Raw genomic sequence first — 20,226 nt, 5'->3', positions numbered from 1 at the left:
TAGAGGTCCCCTTTTTGTTTTGTTTCATTGTTGGTGTCGGCTACCCCCCAAAATTGGGGGAAGTGCCTTGGTATATGGATGGATGGATTAAAGAAATTGGCATTTTAATTTTGTAAATCTCATTTTGTTTACCAAAAGCTCTCCATCACATGTTTATCATTCTTTTAATTTTGGTCTCATGTCCTGGGAAATCGCTTATTTTATGTCCTAAGTATGTATATTCATTAAAAATCTCAAGAGGTTCATCCGTAACCCTTATTTCTGCATTTTCCTTGAACATTATCTTTGTTTTACTTTTATTAATTTTCAGTTTTACTTTTCTGCTTTCTCTATTCACATCTATTAACTTTTGCAGTTACTTCCCTGATTCACTAAACATTATTTTAATTATGCCATTCATATATAAGTGCAATATATACAAACACAAATGAACAATTATATGAGAAATAGCAAAATGAAAATATATGTACTTGCTTTGTCGGCTTATTTTATTCATACAATTTGAATGGGCCCTGCCTTCTATAGGTTACTAGTTGCTCATCTACTGTTAGATGTGGTCTTGGGCCATAATTCCTTCAATAATTTTCCGCAAAATCATCCCAAAATTTTCATATATGGGCAAGCCGATCTTCCTTAGCCCTCTCCCCTTGTGAAAGTTTTCGTATGACTGTAGTCATGATTATAATTCTAGTAAAAGACTTAGGTTTTTTTACATTACCGACTTTAATTGCCACGTTACTACTTTTGGAAAATACAGCAAGTTCTGTAAGCATTTCATCATCCAAAACAAAATGACATTGTCTCGCTTCTGAGATACTTCGCTGAGGCTGGACCTCCTGTTTCTGTCAGAGGTGGGTATAAATATAGGGGAGAATGGTGTTGGGGTTATTCCGCAATACTGTTCCATCGTTTCCGCAAACTAGTTCTTTATTATGTCATATCTGAGTAAACCTGACTGGGTAGAGTTTCCTCCGCAATTAGGGCAAGACACTCCTCATCTTTTAATTCACGTGAAAGTGGTGTTTGTGTACTAAAAAAAAACAGAAGCACGAAGAAGGGAACAATTTCAGGATTGTCTACCAGCCCTTCCAACAATACTCCCTCCTTTAACACTGTTGTATCCCCCCCTCAGCATTTGATACATCAATCATTTCCATATCTTTTGAAGTTACTCTCCCATTAATCCAGTATATTAAAATTTGTTCACACCTCAAAAACGTGATTCTCTTGTTCATTACTGATAGAATAGGAAAAAATTATTTGATAAATAGCCATTTAAAGAAAAATGTACCATGAGGCAAAGTATGAGATATAGGCACCCTCACACATGTACCAACAATCATATTATTGCAAGACCAAACACTATTTCTCAAATAATTATGTAAGAACTGATTTTTCATCTTATCTTATTTAGGTGTTATAGAGTCGATATTGACCTCAAGCTATTTTAGAAATTGTAGAAGGCAGAGAGCTAAATAAAAATGCATCTGTATGCTGCTCATACATGTACAGTAGTATACTGCTGATTTAAGGCTGCTCATGAATGGCAGAGACAAGGGATAGTGACATTGCCCTAGCAAGCAGGATGCAGTAATGCCCTAGAGACTGACCATATATACATATGATCAGCATGCAAGTCTCCTGTCCACCCAAACTAGTTCTGGGGAGGGCCAGGTAATAGCTGCTGGTAACTTAGCAGGTAGACTTATAGGCTCCCCCAAACCCCGCATCTTTAGCTCACAAGGAAGGTGAGGTTGTAGACACTAAAAGAACTAACAAGTTTTAGTGGGACTCGAATCCCAGTCTGGCGATCACCAGTCAGAGACGTTACCAAAAGGCCACATCATCCTCAACGCATATAGTCAGTGTTTTATGGGATAAAACATTCTATTGTACATAAGGGTCGAGCCATGCTTGACCCGCTACACCTGTCCAGGTTTAGATTGTAATTTAGAACGAGATTAGTTACTGTAATTGATTTGTCTTTGATGTAGAGAAGGCTTTAACACCAAAACAGAACCACAGTTACCAGCTTTTTTGTTTGAGATAATTTATAGATTTCATCCAAAAATACGGTATTGAAAAAAATTGATGTTTTGAATATTTTGGAAGCAGCCATTTTAAAGAATTTTGAATAATATGCCGCAAAAGAACTTACCGTATGAAGTGGGACTTATAACCATGAAAGCCATGTTAATTCTTTGTTACTTCAAACTCCTCCTACTTTTTGTTTCGTGTCTGACTTTCTTTAATTTAAAAACCACTTGGAAAATAATTTTAAAGTATGCAGTATACAAAATGTATAGTATGGTACATTGGAAATTCTTCTCTTAGCATTTTGATTTTTTATAAGGGGCCCTGCGTGTCGTAAGAGGCGACTAAAAGGGACGTTACGACTGGGAGGCTGGGAACCCCCTCTCCTGTATTATAATCCTGTGAGACATGAAAAGGTGGAGCTGGGGGGCGGAGAGTGACTGCTCCCCGCAATCTAGTTTTGGGGTGTTTGAATGTGCTTGGATGTAGTACGATAGAGAGTAAAAGATGTGAGATTGGAAATATGTTTAGGAATAGAAGGATGGATATATTGGCTTTGTGTGAGACAAAGATAAAAGGGAAAGGTGAAGTGATGTTTGGTGTAATGTCTGGTAGTGTGTCTGGGATTGAAAGGGGAAGAGCAAGAGAAGGTGTGGCTTTATTGCTGAGTGAATGGATGACAGGTAAAGTAGTGGAATGGAAGGAGATATCATCTAGGTTAATGTGGGTAAGGGTTAGGTTGGGTAGGGAATGATGGACTTTTGTCAGTACATATGGGCCAGGTTGTGAGAAAAGTGAAGAGCGGAATGAGTTCTGGAATGAATTGACTATGTGTAGAAGGACGGGGTAGAAGGAATTATGTAGTTGTCATGAGTGACTTAAATGCTAGAGTGGGTGCTGGAGCGGTAGAAGGTCTCATTGGGAAGTATGGCATACCAGGTGAAAATGAGTGGTGAGAGACTGGTAGATATGTGTTGAGCAAGAGATGGTGATTAGTTCTAGCTTTTTCAAAAAGATAAGAACAAGTGTACATGGGTAAGAGTGGCAAATGGAAGAGTGGTAGAAAGGGCATTAATGGAGTGTGTGTTAACTAAAAGAATGTTTGGAAGATTGAAAGACGTGCACGTGTTTAGGGGTATGGCTAACGGTATGTCTGATCATTTTTTGGTGGAAGGAAAATGAGGTGTAGCAAAAGAGTTGGGGAATAGAGGAGGTGGATGTAAAAGGGAGCTAGTGAGGGTTGAAGAGCTAATAAAACTGGGGGTAAAAAGTAAACATCAAGAAAGGTTGAAAATGGCATATGACAAATTGAAAGTAAGAGAAACTGGTAATTTAGAGGAGGAGTGGAAGTTAGTAAAAGAAAATTTTGTTGGGATTGCAAGTGATGTGTGAGGCAAGAAGGATGTTGGAGGCAGCATGAGGAAGGGCAGTGAATGGTGGAATGAAGGAGTGAAGGTAAAAGTGGAAGAGAAAAAGAGGGCTTTTGAAGAATGGCTGCAGAATAATAGTGTAGAGAAGTATGAAAGATATAGAGAGAAAAATGTGGAAGTAAAGTGAAAGGTAAGTGAGACAGAGGGCAGCTGACATAAGGTGGGGTCAGGGATTGGGTCATTCATATGAAGAGAATAAGTAGTAGTTTTGGAAAGAAGTGAAGAGAGTAAGGAAGGCTGGTTCAAGAATTGAAGAGACAGTGAAAGATGGAAATGGAAGGTTATTAAAAGGAGAGGAGGTAAGGAAGAGGTGTGCGGAGTATTTTGAAAGTTTACTGAATGTTGAGGATAATAGGGAGGCAGATATGATTGCTGTTGCAGGTGTTGAGGTGCCGGTGATGGGAGATGAGAACGAGAGAGAGATACCGAGAGGAAATGAGGAGAGCACTAGATGAAACGAGAGTAGGAAAAGCATCTGGTATGGATGGTGTGAGACCCGAGATGTTGAAGGAAGGGGGTGTAACTACTTGGATGGTTAGTGAGATTGTTTAATATGTGTTTTGTGTTGTCAATGGTACCAGCAAAAGTTAAGGAGGTGTATGTTGCGTTTATGGATCTTGAGAAAGCGTATGATAGAGTTGATAGGGAAGCAATGTGGAATGTGATGAGGTTATATGGAGTTGGTGGAAGGTTGTTGCAAGAAGTGAAAAGTTTCTACAAAGGCAGTAAAGCTTGTGTTAGGATAGGAAATGAAGTGAGCGATTGGTTTCCGGTGAGAGTGGGACTGAGACAGGGATGTGTGATGTCGCCGTGGTTGTTGAACTTTTATGTTGATGGAGTGGTGAGAGAGGTGAATGCTCTAGTGCTTGGACGAGGATTGAAACTGGTAGACGAGAATGACCATGAATGGGAGGTAAATCATTGTTGTTTGCGGATGATACTGTACTGGTTGCAGACGTGGAAGAAAAGCTTGGCCGATTAGTGATAGAATTTGGAAGGATGTGTGAGAGAAGGAAGTGTAGAGTTAATGTGGGTAAGAGTAAGGTTATGAGATGTACGAGAAGGGAAGATGGTGCGATGTTGAATGTCATGTTGAATGGAGAGTTACTTGAGGAGGTGGATCAGTTTAAGTACTTGGGGTCTGTTGTTGCAGCAAATGGTAGAGTGGAAGCAGATGTATGTCGGAGAGTGAATGAAGAATGGAAAGGGTTAGGGGCAGTTAAGGGATTAGTAAGAAATAGAGGGTTGGGCATGAATGTAAAGAGTTCTGTATGAGAAAGTGATTGTACCAATTGTGATGTATGGATTGGAGTTGTGGGGAATGAAAGTGACAGAGAGAAAGAAATAGAATGTGTTTAAGATGAAGTGTCTAAGGTGTATGGCTGGTGTATCTTAAGTAGATAGGGTTAGGAACAAAGAAGTGAGGATGAGAATGGGTGCAAGAAATGAGTTAGTAGCTAGAGTGGATATGAATTTGTTGAGGTGGTTTGGCCATGTTGTGAGAATGGAAAATGGCTGTCTGCTAAAGGAGATGAATGCAAGAGTTGATGGCAGAAGTACAAGAGGAAGGCCAAGGTTGGGTGGATGGACGGAGTGAAGGAAGCTGTGGGTGATAGGAGGATAGATGTGAGAGGGGTAAGAGAGCGTGCTAGAAATAGGGATGAATGGCGAGCGATTGTGACGCAGTTCCGGTAGGCCCTGCTGCTTCCTCCGGTGCCTTAGGTGACCGCGGAGGTAGTAGCAGTAGGGGATTCAGTGTTATGAAGCTTCATCTGTGGTGGATAACGGGGGAGTGTGGGCTGTGGCACTCTAGCAGTACCAGCCGAACTCGGTGAGTCCCTTGTCAGGCTGGGTCCTCTTTGTTGTTACATTTGTTTGATGTTGGCTACCTCCCAAAATTGGGGGAAGTGCCTTGGTATATGTATGATTTTATCAATGCATGTAAGTAAATTATAATGTTGATACATATTGAATATTTTTTAAGTTAATATATACATTGCAGGCTATAAAATTCCCTAATTTGTGTGAATGACAAAAATCAGTCAATATTAAAAAAAGAGATATATGCAATTTTTTTTTCTGAAAATTTCATGTTTGAGAAATCAGTCTTCAAAGTTTTTTTTCCTGAGATTTGTTGAATAGACTTTAATATGTATAAGTAGGACTTTTAAGCAGTGTTTTCATCAGCACTAAGGATTATAGGGACATAATTATAGCTCAGGTTATTTACTAACCATTGGTGAGCCCCTTCCCTCAAGTCCAAAAATATCGCTTCCCTATATATAAGATATATATACCAAATGTGAACATATGAGCAATATTGCCGAACAATATATTCTTCTATTTTTTGGGGGGGGGGAATTTTATGCTTTTGGCCTATTTATTTGTCGTCTCTTGACATTTTATGTATCTTTCAGAATAAAAGTAACATAAAAAAGGTAATTACATAACTGAGCAGACAAAGAAATTAGAGGAACATACATGCAACAAATCAACTAATGTTTATTAACCCTTTTACCCACAGTGGACGTACTGGTATGTCCCTAAAACCTTATCCCCTTACTCCCATGGACGTACCAGTACGTTCCATATACTTATGCATAGATAACAGGCCTTGGCAGTCCTTGTATTTGAAATACCCGCTTGACTGTTGTGATGTTCCTTCGATGTCTTGTCATCAATGTAACATGAATAAAAAGTTTCTCTGGGCCCCACACGGGTCAAGATGGACCTTTAAATTTTCTGTAAAGAATCAGCTGAGATTTCATGTGCAGTAGGTTTAGGTTTCATTGCCATTTACACAAATATTACAAAAAAAAGGTCACTGTTACCAGTGCGTGAGTATTGTTTTGTTGTCCCGTCAACATCTTGTCATCAATGTAATATGAATAATAAGTTCTCTGAGTCCCACAGGGGTTATCAAGGACCTTTAAATTTTCTGTAAAGGAATCAGCTGATATTTCATGTGCATTAGGTTTAGGTTTCATAGCCATTTTTACGAATGGTTATGTAAAATGGTTCCGTTGTCATGGTAACAATATGTTTTCATTGTTATACGTTGTCTCGGGCCCCCACAGAGGTCAAGATGGACCTTTAAACTTTCTGTTATGAATCAGCTGATTTTTCATTGTATTATTTTTGGGTTTCATAGCCATTTATACAAATTTTACGAAAAATGGGCATCGTTACTGGTGCGGGACTAGTGTTTGGTTGTCTACACTGAATATGAATAAAAAGTTTCCTTGGTCCCCACAAGGGTCATCAATAACCTTTAAGCTTTATGTAAAGGAATCAGCTGATATTTCATGTGCATTAGATTTAGGTTTCATAGCCATTATTACAAATAATGACATGAAATGGTTCCGTTGCCATGGTAACGGTGTATTTACATCTTCGGTATCATGGCGTTTTTGAGTGGGATGCGTTCCTCGGATGGAGCGTAATAGACTTTAAATTTCCGTGTCTTGTGATTTAAAGGTCTCAGAGCAGCTGATTTGAGTTGCCATGCGTTTTTTATGCTTAGTATAATTATTTTTATATATTTTTTTTTCTATTTTGCCAAAACTTTCAATATATTTTCATATTTCTCGACGATATCCTTGTTCCCGGCAAAAATCTTATGTAGAATCAAATACCCCGGGTGGATGGAGAACCTGGGAACAGAACAACGGAGTATGTCAGTTCAATCCTTGCCTTGTTTTTGATAAGGTTGTCTGACTTCTCTTTCGGCGTTATCCATTAATTTTGTGCTTTTACAGCCTATTCTATTAAGTGATAGTGCTTTATAACTTTTTAGAATATTCCTCTTTATATGTATTAAGGCTTTTGATGGATAAAATGCCTAAAGGTCAAGTAGGATCAGTGTATAAGGGAAATATTCCCGTGAGTGATGGCATAGTGTCTAATGGCCAAACTACGACCGCAAACCTTAGAGGTGCTGGAGAACAAAGCAATTTCCGTTCTCAAAATCCGTTGTCTCGACATGGTTACTAGGTTGGACAGGGGTGGGCCTTGGAGGGGCTTCCACCCTTCATTGTAAGTTTTTTTTTTTTTTTGTCTATTTTCACATTTTCAGAGGGTTGGTGATTTGTATGTGTGTGTATGTATGTTTTCATCTTATTTCAGGTATTCTATAGAAAAATGGGGGTTGAAGTCGAATGCAATGGCCTAGTAATCGTGTGTACAGTATATATATATATATATATATATATATATATATATATATATATATATATATATATATATATATATATATATATATATATATATATGTATACAGTATGCAAAAGAACCACAGGAAAAATGAAAATACGAAATATATGATTAAGTCCTGACTAGTTTCGTGATACGTCTTCAAAATAAGTGTCACGAAACTAGTCAGGACTTAATCGTATATTTCGTATTTTCATTTTACCTGTGGTTCTTCTGTATCTGAGCATCACGTTTTCCTGTGATTTTTATGCATATATATATACTGTATATATATATATATATATATATATATATATATATATATATATATATATATATATATATATATATATATATATATATATATATATATATATTATATTTATTTATTCAGCTTTAAAGTGGTATACAATAGTTTGTATTTAGAAGAAAGGAAATAGGAAATAAATAGTAAGACGTGCAAAAACTCTAAACCTAAACTGCTTCAGCGCAAGAAACGAAATTTAGGTTTTCAGTTTTTGCAGGTCTATATTTTTTTTTCATATTTCCTTTCTTTTAACTACAAACTATTATATACCATTTTAATTATCTGTAAGATGGTATGATTTTCAAGTTTCTGTGATGAGAATTCACTTTGCTGTATCGGAATGTATACAATAAAAGATAAAAAAAATTCGTCATTGCTTAACTTCACCTAACGATAGCCACTATTTACATTGCTTTATCATTATTTTCACACATGTCATAAGAAAGTTCAATGAATGTTCTTCAAAATAAAAAAAAAAAAAACAATAAAATTACTCTAGGAATAGGTTAGGTATGACCGACAGAAAGAAACTTTTGAAATCTCCGATTTTCGTTTATTGTGCTAGGGAAATTTAGGTTTAGAGTTTTTGCATGTCTACTATTTTTTTTTTCATGTTTCCTTTCTTCTAACTACAAACTATTATATACCATTTTATAAATTGTCTATAAGATGGTATGGTATTTAAGTTTCTTTCATGAGACCTCTTTTTGCTTTATCGGAATGTATAGGAAAAGAGATAAAAAGTATCGTCATCGTCTTAACTTCACCTAACAATAGCTGCTATTTATATTTCTGTTTTCATACTTTTGATAACTATATGAGAAACTTCAGTCATTTTCCAAAATAATAAGACCAACCTGACCTCTCTATGATGGAAATTGAGGCTGTCGGCACGATCTGAAAAAAATATGTCAAAACGCTGTTGAAAACGCCTTGGGGGTAAAGGGATGGGAAGTTCCAAATACTGCGGGGGTAAAAGGGTTAATGAGTACCAAATAATATATAAAAAAGGGATAATCTCTTCAGAGAATCATGGAAAATGGCAGTATCACTGTGTAGGGTCTGCTAAATTGAATGGCTTTCCATGAAATATACAGGTAATTGCAGACCTTTGAATGAGAAGGGACCAAGAGATGCGTTGTAAGTCGATGTGGACTTAATCTAACTTAAAAAAGTGAAGTTTCCGTAGATTTGTTATACTGCATCCAGATTCAGTAATCATTTAGTTATATTTTATCAATATTTTCTTACTATATATCATTTTCATCTTATTGTTTCATAGCATATCATATGCTCTATTAAAGCATTTTCGTATTTCTATTTTTCAATTTCAGAACCATTGTAACAGTTAATCATTGGAAATGTTGATAGAAAGTGTTTCCTGCTCACTTTTCTACATACAGTGGTAGAATAGTTTTAGTAAAGGTACGTTACTTACAATCAGAGAAGAATGACTAAACACAATCAGTGTTGCCTCATGTTCACTATTGTTGGCACCTGCCAAGAAGGTAGCCTCCTATTTCAGGGGATCTAAGGGAAAGAAGGAGTATCGTACCAGATAAGCAGAACATAAATTTATATTCCAATGATCAGGCGGAATCTATTCCTTTTAAAGTAGAAAAAGCTATGAACCTCAGTATAGTAAGTACTGTAATAATTTCTTATAAACATTTTTTAATTCACTCTATCACACAGCTACATGACTATGATGATCTGTGCCATTATTAGAATACCAGCCTCAACACTTGCATTAGTTCTGGTGCCACTATCACAAACGGTTTGGATTGTATTATCACTGTATTCAAGGATACTTTTATGCTTGTGCTCTCACTGTGATTGTAATGCTTCAAGTTTTGCTCTTGAAATAGATATTCTAGATTGCTGAGTATCACTACCTTCATAAGCACTCTTAGCCCATTACTTATTAAACATGCTGCAATAAAACAGTAAAAATAAGTATTCATTGGTAACCATAATTATTGACAGTGAGGTCAAAAGAAAGCCAGGAATGACTGGAGAGAATATTTAGACAGCAAAGCAGGTGAGACTGACAAAGCTATGCATTCAGGAAGTGGTTATGGTATAAGAATTGCTCTTAGAATTATTAATGAAAGCTCAACTGGGCAAAAAACTCTTATACCAATCAAAAAGAGGGATGGTTAATAATTTAATGTACCTGAAGTTGACGAAGACCTTGATGTTCCCATGAATGAATTCAGTGTGTTTGAAGTCGAAGCTATCCTAAAAAAACTAGAGAGATGGAAAGCCCTGGGATATGATGGAATAAGTGCCGAGATGATACTGGCCGGAAATGAAGTGACTCCCAGAATACCTACAAGATTATTTTGTAGAATGTGGCATGAAAAGGCAAAACCTGATGAATGGGAGTTAGGAGTGTTGGTGAAAATAGCAAAATAAGGAGACTTGACTGATTGCAATAATTACAGAGACATAATATGTCAGTTACGGAAATATATAGTATGCTTATTCTAAAGAGACTGGAGAGAAAGATTGATGGAAAGCTAAGAGATGAAAAGGTAGAAGTTGCACTGACCAAATTTTCATTTTGAGACGTACAGCAATGCGTAGAATATAGATATCCCTTTCTGATGGCATTGTGGACTATGAAAAATCTTTTGATAGGGTGAACCAGCCAATTTTATGGTGAGTCTTGCGTTGTTTTGGAATTCCTTTTAAATATGTAAATTTGATTCTGTTCATGAGCATAGCAAGTCGTAATAAATGAGTTGCCACTGAACAGCCAAGTACTCCCATGGAATATGTTGTCACCTATGTTGTTTATTTTCCTCATGGATTTTGTAATTCATAGAACAGTCAGAGTTGATGGAGAAGGATTGGACTGGATTGGTGATGGTAATTTAGCATACCTAGAGTATGCTGATGATGCTGTCCTTGTTTGCAGAACACCACAGGATTTGCAATGCTTGCTTACCAGAATGCATGAAATATAACACGAAGTTGGGCTGAAGGTAAATAGAAGAAAGACAAAGATGATGAGAACAGAGTATGCAATGGAAGATGAATATCATTAGAAGGAGAAAGGATTAATGAGGTAGATTCATGAAAGTATTTAGGAACTATGACGGTGTCAATGACCTTGGATGTCAGGATGCCTGAAAACTTTAAATCCATTTTTTTTAAACTGATGTTACTACAGTATTTCATTTTTTCTAAACAAAAAGTGACTAATTTTTTTGTATAATACTGTACATGTCTTATGTATGGTATATTGAAGGTGGCCCATGTGTATGCAGTTTTGTCACCTCCCTTGAAACCTATCTGATTACAAAATGCCTGATTATATTGGTTAAACCTTTATTTATTGATACTGCACTGAAATTGAAGTACAATTTTCACCAATTATTTTAATTACAACAGGTTAAAAAGAAAAGTCGTATACGACGAGATAGTGAAACTAAAGAGAAAGATCCACGTCTTCAGAAAGGTAGTGTAGATAAGACACCCCTTCAAGAAACTTTAGAATTTTCGAAAGATACACGAGAAGAGTTGGACTTCCAATTTGATGAAGAGTTAGATATACTACCGAAGGCTGGACGTCAGCATGATTTCAGTGAATGGTCTGTATAATTTCTGTAATTTAGATTTTTAAAGAATTTATCAAGTTTGTTCATAATGGTATTATATTTGCCTTAAATTTTATTAATCTTTAGTATTTCTTTATAATATCTTGATTTAAAAAAAGGAATGTAACATACTCCTTATTAATTGTATTTTGGTTTAAAAAACTTTTCGATTATTAATTTTTAATGGTTTGCACTTCCTCACAGGTCAGATGATGAGAATGACTATGAGATAAGTGACCAGGATGTAAATAAGCTGTTGATTGTCACTCAGTCACCCCCATCAGGAGCTGGCACGACAACGGGAACCTCTGCTTCTTCGCGACCACCCAAGCATGAAGGGTTTGACCGAACTGGTGACTGGACCACGCGAACAAAAATTACCCAGGAATTAGCAAAAGTGATCAATGATGGGCTATTTTATTATGAACAAGGCCTGTGGGAGGATAGTGAATGGGTAAGTTAACCAACCAAATTTGAAATTAGAGTGTATCATAAACTTGGATTTACTAATGTTTTTTAATGTTCTTCATATTGTATAGGGAATAATTTGTTGATCTTTTACACACAAAATATTTATCTTTCTAGTTTCCCCAGTCATCGGAACAGCACACGGCTGCTATGCAACAGGTGACAGTGATAAGCCAAGAGGTGATGGACACATTGCGCCCCAGCGTCCCACCTGTACCTGCTAACCAAGAGGTCCCTCCCCCACCCCCACCCCTTCATCACCTTAAGGTATGCTAACATCCCCCTCCTTACTCACAGCTACTGCTTGTATCTATCTCCTTTAGTTGGTGATTTAAGCCTTATGGTATATCTTGATATATGGCTTCCAAGCTTGGGTTAAAGTACAGGTGGCCAGTACTGAAGGGTAAATACTCTAGGAAACTTCAAGTACTTAAAACTTGTGTAGTACTGAAATCGAAATATAAGTACTATACAATATACATTAGTACAAGTGCCTTTTGACCAGTTATTTATTATTATGATGAATTTCAATTTAATAGCAATTATCCAATGAAGATACTTAGGGTAAGAAATCGTATAATGTGTCCAAAATGAAAACTTCCGTACATTCTTATATTTTAGGCAGCAAATCTTGACGACATATATGAAGAGGATGTTCCTGCAATGTAATACTGTACTGTATATTTGTAAAGTTTTGAAGAAACGCTGTTGTAGCATGATATGCTAATACCACAATGCTTGCAGACTATTACTCTGTTATTATTATTACTTGCCAAGCTGCAACCCTAGTTGGAGAAGCAGGATGCTATAAGCCCAGGGGTCCCAACAGGCAAAATAGCCCAGTGAGGAAAGGAAACAAGGAAAAATATATTTTAAGAATAGTAACAACATTAAAATGAATATTTCCCATATAAACTATAGAAACTTTATCAAAACAGAGCAAGAGGAAGAGAAATTAGATAGAATAGTGTGCCTGAGTGTACCCTCAGGAAAGAGAACTAACCCAAGACAGTGGAAGACCATGGTACAGAGGCTATGGCACTACCGAAGACTAGAGAACAAGGGTTTGATTTTGGAGTGTTCCTTTCCTATAAGATCAGTTTACCCTAGCTAAAAGTCTCTCTTCTACCCTTACCAAGAGGAAAGTAGACACTAAACAATTATCACAGTGCAGTAGTTAACCCCCTTGGGTGAAGAAAAATTGTTTGGTAATCGCAGTGTAGTGAGGTGCATGAGGACACAGGAGAACCTGTAAGAAATAGGGCAGACAATTCGGTGTATGTGTAGGCAAAGGGGAAGTGAACTGTAACCAGAGAGAAGAAACCAATGTAGTACTGTCTGGCCAGTCAAAGTACCCCATAACTTCCTAACGGTAGTATCCCATATTACTTAACCCGGTAATATGTAGCCTACTGATTTCATATGTAGAAATGCCATGATACCACTGGAAAGGTTATAATTGATCCCTGAGCAAAGACTACTACTTTTCTGAAGTGATAGGCAGCAGAAAGGATAAAACTTACAGTGCTGGTTCCTACTAAAACTTGGTGTGTACACTAAGAGTTGCATAATGCAACTTAGTAGCAATTAGGCTGATTTATTATTGCCATCACCATCTTATCTTATTGTGTCAACATTGTATCCACTGCATAGTAGCCTGATTACATTTGTAGAGGTCCAAATCCATACAGATTAGCCCTTGTTTGCATCCACAAAGTATGTGGTCCATTGTCTGGATGGATTGGCCACAGGGCCACTTGACAGAGGAGGCTTGACCTCTCAATGAAGATTGTCTGTAGTCCTTCCAACTCCAGCTCTATCTCAATTAAGAGTAACCCAGTCCTTTCTACAGAGGTTTCCTCTGATCTCTAGGGAAGACAGTCACATGGGCTCTGTATTGCCTCACCAGGTGCTCAGTGGTCTGTTTCAAGGTTTCTAGATGGTAAGTTGCTGACTCCTTGGAATCAAGGCTAGTGGTGGTTATGAAGTTCTAATGGGATTTCAACCTTTGTCTAACCGCCTGGTGATCATTGAGCGGAGGCCTTTCATTATTTTTTTTATTATATTTTTGGGTCTTTGGGATGTTTGGTGCAGTGCCTGCCAATCTATATTGTACTGAAAGGGTTGTTGGTCTTTGGGCACCAGTCATTATGTGACATGTTTGATGGAGTTTGGTGTCAACTTTATGGGAATGGCACATCCTTTCTTAGACTGGTGAGCAGTATATGTTAGTGTAGTTGAATCCCAAAGCTGTTTGTCTTAGGGTTTGAGGGTCTGTTACCCAATTTGAATTGGAAAGTTTGCTAAGGGGGTTATGTATAGTAGCTACTTTTTTTTTTCTTACAGGCTCCCTAAAAGATAGCGTTCATCTAATGTTACCCCTACCAACAGGGAAGCTGTCATTCTTCAATTTCTTATCAATCCATGAGATATTCAACTCCCATTTTGTCTGATAGTTTTTAAAATGAAGAGCACATACCTGTTTTGCTTGTATTATTCAAGATCTTTCAAATCGTCTGGTAATTTGCTCTCAATGGTAGTAAATGAATGACTGGATGCCTAGGCACAGATCATCTGCATATATAAATCTGTGGATGTCCCAAACTGATTTATCATATACTGTATATATATATATATATATATATATATATATATATATATATATATATATATATATATATATATATATATATATATATACACACACACATACTACATACACATACTTAAATACATACATACATATACATATATATATATATATATATATATATATATATATATATATATATATATATATATATATATATATATATAAGAACTATAGATAAATATATTGTTTTTTAAACTTAATTTATCATTACACTTAATTATTACACTTTTTTTATTATCACAAAATTAATAATAATAATAATGATAATAATAATAATTATTATTATTATTATTAAAATCCTTAAAATTATTATATTATTAATAATGTTCATAAGCATTAATATTAATGATATTAATATAATCCTCCTCCTCCTCCTCCTTATATATAATATATATATATATATATATATATATATATATATATATATATATATATACAGTAGGGTCCCGAATTATGCGAGAATTTGGTCGATTAATGACCTCGTGTAAATGGAAAATCGCTAATTTCGAAACACACAACTAACAGAAATAATTCCATTGCGGCCATGGCAACCAGCAATTTGCCTATTCAAATGTGTTTACTACCCATTTCCAATACTTTCTTTGTACTATACTGTATTTCTTTATAATATCAAATTGTTCTTGTAAATAAATAAAACATTTAATATACTTTAAAGTTCTAATAACTTGAAAAATGGTTAAAATTACAACCAGGATAGGTGTAAACACCATATATTTCCCGTTATAACACAACCCAAAATACAGACAAATTTTAATGTTTGTCATATCTATTGTATAATACAACTGGTGAATAGCAAAACCATCACTCTATAGACTAGCTTGTTGTATGATTGAAAATCCAGAATTATCAAAATAAAGGCGATTTTATATCATTGCGTTTCCTAAACACGCTAAAAAGCACAATAGAAAACGACAACCAATGTTTTGTTTACATTTATCTCTGATCACAACGAAGAAACAGACGCATTTATACATCTGTGTTTTTGAATTGACAGCAATTTTACCAAGTATAGATTATATGTTGAATTTGTTATTACCAATGTTCTAATTATTTTTTATTAGAACTTTCAAATAAATGAAATGAATGCCATTTATGAAATGTTTTTCTTTATGATGCCGCCTGAAACGGAAACCTTCCATTTGTTTACGCTCCATCTTTGATCATAATAAACAAACGAATGCATTAAACACACATGATCTAAGTCATAACTAATGATATTACAAACATTTAGTAAACATTGTATTATTACAAATATTTTACTTACCGTATCCATATAAATTCCTAAATTCGTAGCAAAGCTGGAAATTTTTTTTCCTTATGCGTTTAATCCACAATAGCAAACTGCCGCTAATGACAGAGTGATAACTTACGATAATTCTAAACTGTTACGAAAGATAATTGTCCTTTCCATATCCAAAATACTTTTCCTAACTTCAGTTATAAGTCAACTTGTACCCACCTCAATTATGGATCCATATGCAAAAAAGGTAAAAGAAGAAAGTAGGCTACTAGGCCTATTTTTAAAGTCACCGAACAATTAGGTTACCGCTATAACGTTCGATGTGAGAGAGAGAGAGAGAGAGAGAGAGAGAGAGAGAGAGGAGAGAGAGAGAGAGAGAGAGAGAGAGAGAGGAGAGAGAGAGAGAGAGAGAGAGAGAGAGGGGGGGGATGGTTTTAAAGTACTAAACAATAAATATGATAGGTTATAACACATTGGTGTTTATGTAATATTAACTGTATAGATGGTTTGAATAAGTTAAGAAATGGTGTAAACAATTCTTTGTTATTGTATTCGCGCGGAAGCTAGACATCAGCTGATGTGATCACAGCCAAAAGTAAAACAAAAATAAGTTAGCAATACTCGATTTTTAAAACACCCGAAATTTAACAACATAAGTACATGTTTTATTATAGCGCAATTGACATTTAAAGAGTAAAAATTTTCTGGAATAGAATGGTGTTTCCTAAAAAATAGTGGTTTGCGGACGAAATCGGTTACCGTATTTTAAGCTATGATTGAAATGGATGTATACACGGTATAATTTTTTCGTTTTGTATTTAATTGACACTTCAAGAAAACCGATTTTGGTTTCTTCATCTATTTGTAAGTATTGTATAACGAGAGAGAGAGAGAGAGAGAGAGAGAGAGAGAGAGAGAGAGAGAGAGAGGAGAGAGAGAGAGAGAGAGAGAATCAGCTGTTGTAATTGAATGTCGTGTTTTTTGTTTCGTGTACCCCCTGAAGCGAGGAATTGATCGCCACAACTAACAATATTCATGTTAATTTCATTCTTAAACTCAAGTTGCCATATGTGAACTATGGTTTTATTTCTTACGGGGAGAGAGAGAGAGAGAGAGAGAGAGAGAGAGAGAGAGAGAGAGAGAGAGATTTCTGCCATCAAATATCTCTCTCTCTCTCTCTCTCTCTCTCTCTCTCTAGATTTTATTTTACCGTCTACTCTACAAAACCAATGTTTGCAAATCAAATGTATACTGTTTAAAATATGACAAAATATTGACGACTCGTTTCCGAAGTTTAGGCTATTCACTGCCGATAAACGAACCCAGTCTACTTGTGAAAACCTTGAACGCCCAGAGGGAAAAATAAGGCTTTTAAATATACTGTACTAAACAAAAATAATGCTTTAATATACCATCATTAACACTACCATTACAATTATCGTAAGGTTGGAGAAAGATAAAGATTGCCGAGAACGTAACCACATTTCTGTTTACATTTTGTCAGCTGGACTCTCACAGTTAACAGTTGATTTCATTGTTGATGTGGAATTTTATCCTTAAATAGGCTATTCATTATGAAAATATGTTAATGAAATGTAATGTTAATATTGTTTTGTAACATTTATTATAAATCACCGTATTTATTGCTACCAATATACTTAAAAAGACAATAGATTTGATACATTTTGTAGTGCTTGACTCGCGAACTTTGAACAGCCTCGTAGATACAGAAAATTTATTTTTGAAAAATAGCGATCGCGGAAAAGGGGAATCGTGTAATTCGAACACGCTTAATTCGGGACCCTACTGTATATATATATACAGTATATATACAGCATATATACATACATATAAATACATATACACAAATATACATACATATACACATATGTATGTATATATACATATAGATGTGTATACATATCTATATAGTACATATACAGTGGAACTTCCACATACGATCTTAATTCGTTCCTGGACTGGGTTTGTATGTTGGAGCGAATATTCCCATAGGAATACACTAATTTGTATATGTTATACAGCTCAAAACCTATAACTCCTCAATAAATTACTATACATAATTACACATAACAATAATACAATTGTATTATATAATAGAGATGTAAAAAAGAATAATTATAAAGAAATGATAAATAAAAAAGGTGGTTTTATTGTCACTTTACCTTAGAGACAGGCCAACGCAGGTTTAGGCTTTGCTATAAAGGAGGAGATGGACGGTCGGCAAGGATGTAGAGAAGGTGACTGCGATAACCTACCGTAACTTACTCTAACTTACACTACGTGAACTTTAACCTAACTTAGCTTGTTTATTTCTTTTATTTTATAAGTTTTTTTCATTTTGTTTTTTAATTTTCATCACTTGCATTTCAATTCAATCTTAGTTTTCTTTGCTTCACTTTTTTTCTCTTCATCACGATCACTAGACTGCTTCGCAGATTTTTTTAAAGAAACTATCGGGAGAAAGTTGCTTGGTACGGCTTTTCAGAATTTTTCTGAAATGGGTTAAGCAGACATCAACGAATTGCGAAACTTCACGGCAAACCTGAAGTTTCTGTGGGTCAATTTATCAATGAAGTCAACCACGGGTTGATGATGTGCTAACGTCTCTTTTATTGCAGCCGATCTTAAGATGTGCTCCTCCTCCTCGATGTCCTCTTGACTCGCTCATCTGCGCTTGGAACTCATCATTCTGCATGGCATGCAGCTCCTTGAGTTCCTCGGTGGTGAGCTCTTCATGATGCTCCTTGACAAGTTCGGTGATGTCATCTTCATCGACCTCCAGATCCATGTACTTGCCAAGGGATACAAGTTCTTTTACGTCTTGCCTAGTCGAACATACATCACTGCCGAAGAGAAAAAAATGCCTGGACATTATCCTATGAAGAGTCGGTTGACACTTGCTTTATGTGCCAACGCCAGCAGGGACTGCAAAATAAAGCAGTTATTGGTTTATCATTCCGAGAAACCTAGGGCATTCAAGGCACATAGAGTCAATAAGGACATGCTGTATGTTTTCTGGCATGCTAATTCTAAGGCTTGTGTTACTAGGCATTTCTTTGTTGAATGGGTAAACCAAGTTTTTGGCCCTGCTGTCAATAAGTACCTTCAGGAGAGGAATTTGCCTTTAAAGTGCATGCTTTGCTTGGATAATGCTCTCGCTAACCCTCCCAGGACTCAAAGATGATATCATCGACCAGTTCAGGTTCATCAGAGTGCTGTATCTTCCACCGAACACCACCCATATCCTCCAGCCCATGGACTAGCAAGTCATCTCTAATTTTAAGAAGCTCTATATCAAGCACTTATTTAGGCAGTGCTTTAATGTCATGCAAAGCACCAACTTAACTTTGCATTTAGGCAGTGCTTTAATGTCACGCAAAGCACCAACTTAACTTTGCGTGAAGTTTTGAGGAGCCATTTCAATATCGTGCACTGCTTAAAGATCATAGATCAGGCTTGGGAGGGAGTAACTCGTCGGTCACTGAATTCAGCTTGGAAGAAGCTTTGGCCTGATGCTGTTGCTCCCAGAGATTTCAAAGGTTTTGGCCCTGAGCCTGAACCTGTGCTTGCTGTCGAGGAAGACGTAGAAGAGATTGTATCCCTTGCAAGTCCATGGGTCTGGAGGTCGATGAAGATGACATCACCGAACTCGTCGATGAGCATCATGAAGAGCTCACCACCGAGGAACTCAAGGAGCTGCATGCCATGCAGAATGATGAGTTCCAAGCGCAGTTGATTGAGTCTGAGGAGATCAAGGAGGTAGGTCACATCTTAAGTTCGGCTGAAATAAAACAGATCTTGGCATATCATCAACACGTGGTTGATTTCATCGATAAGCATCACCCACAGAAACTTCAGGTTTATTGTGTAGTTTCGCAGTTCGATGATGTTTGTTTAACTCACTTTGGAAAAATTCGGAAAAGCCGTACCAAGTAACTTTCTGTCGATAGTTTCTTTAAAAAATCTACAAGGCGGTCTATTGATCATGATGAAGAGAAAGAAGGTGAAGCAAAGAAAAGACCGAATTGAGTGAAAGTGATGCCAATTAAAAATAAAAAAGAAAAAAAATGTGAAAAATATATAAAAAAAAAAAAGCTAACTTAGGTTTAAGTTCACTTAGTGTAAGTTAGAGTAAGTTACGGTACTTTATCGCAGTCGCCGTCTCTACCTCCTCGCTGATCTTCCGTCTCCTTCTGCTTAGCAATTCCTACACCTACCTGGCCTGGCTCTAAGGTAAAGTGTCAATAAAAACCCTT

General features: G+C 36.2%; 1 protein-coding gene across 3 annotated transcripts in view; it reads left to right on the top strand.

Moving 5' to 3' along the window:
* Positions 1-20,226, top strand: part of LOC137643975 (la-related protein 1B-like) — a 798,692-nt gene that overhangs the window by 440,756 nt on the left and 337,710 nt on the right. For all 3 annotated transcript variants that reach the window (XM_068376809.1, XM_068376808.1, XM_068376807.1), the window contains 3 exons: positions 11,362-11,561; positions 11,772-12,021; positions 12,153-12,302. In XM_068376809.1, coding sequence (XP_068232910.1) covers positions 11,362-11,561; positions 11,772-12,021; positions 12,153-12,302 — 600 coding nt within the window. The remainder of the gene's footprint in view (positions 1-11,361; positions 11,562-11,771; positions 12,022-12,152; positions 12,303-20,226) is intronic.

The sequence above is a fragment of the Palaemon carinicauda genome, chromosome 7 (assembly GCF_036898095.1).
Source record: "Palaemon carinicauda isolate YSFRI2023 chromosome 7, ASM3689809v2, whole genome shotgun sequence".
NCBI lineage: Eukaryota > Metazoa > Arthropoda > Malacostraca > Decapoda > Palaemonidae > Palaemon > Palaemon carinicauda.
The sequence above is the reverse complement of the archived record's forward strand: the minus strand, read 5'-3'. Positions and strand labels throughout refer to the sequence as shown.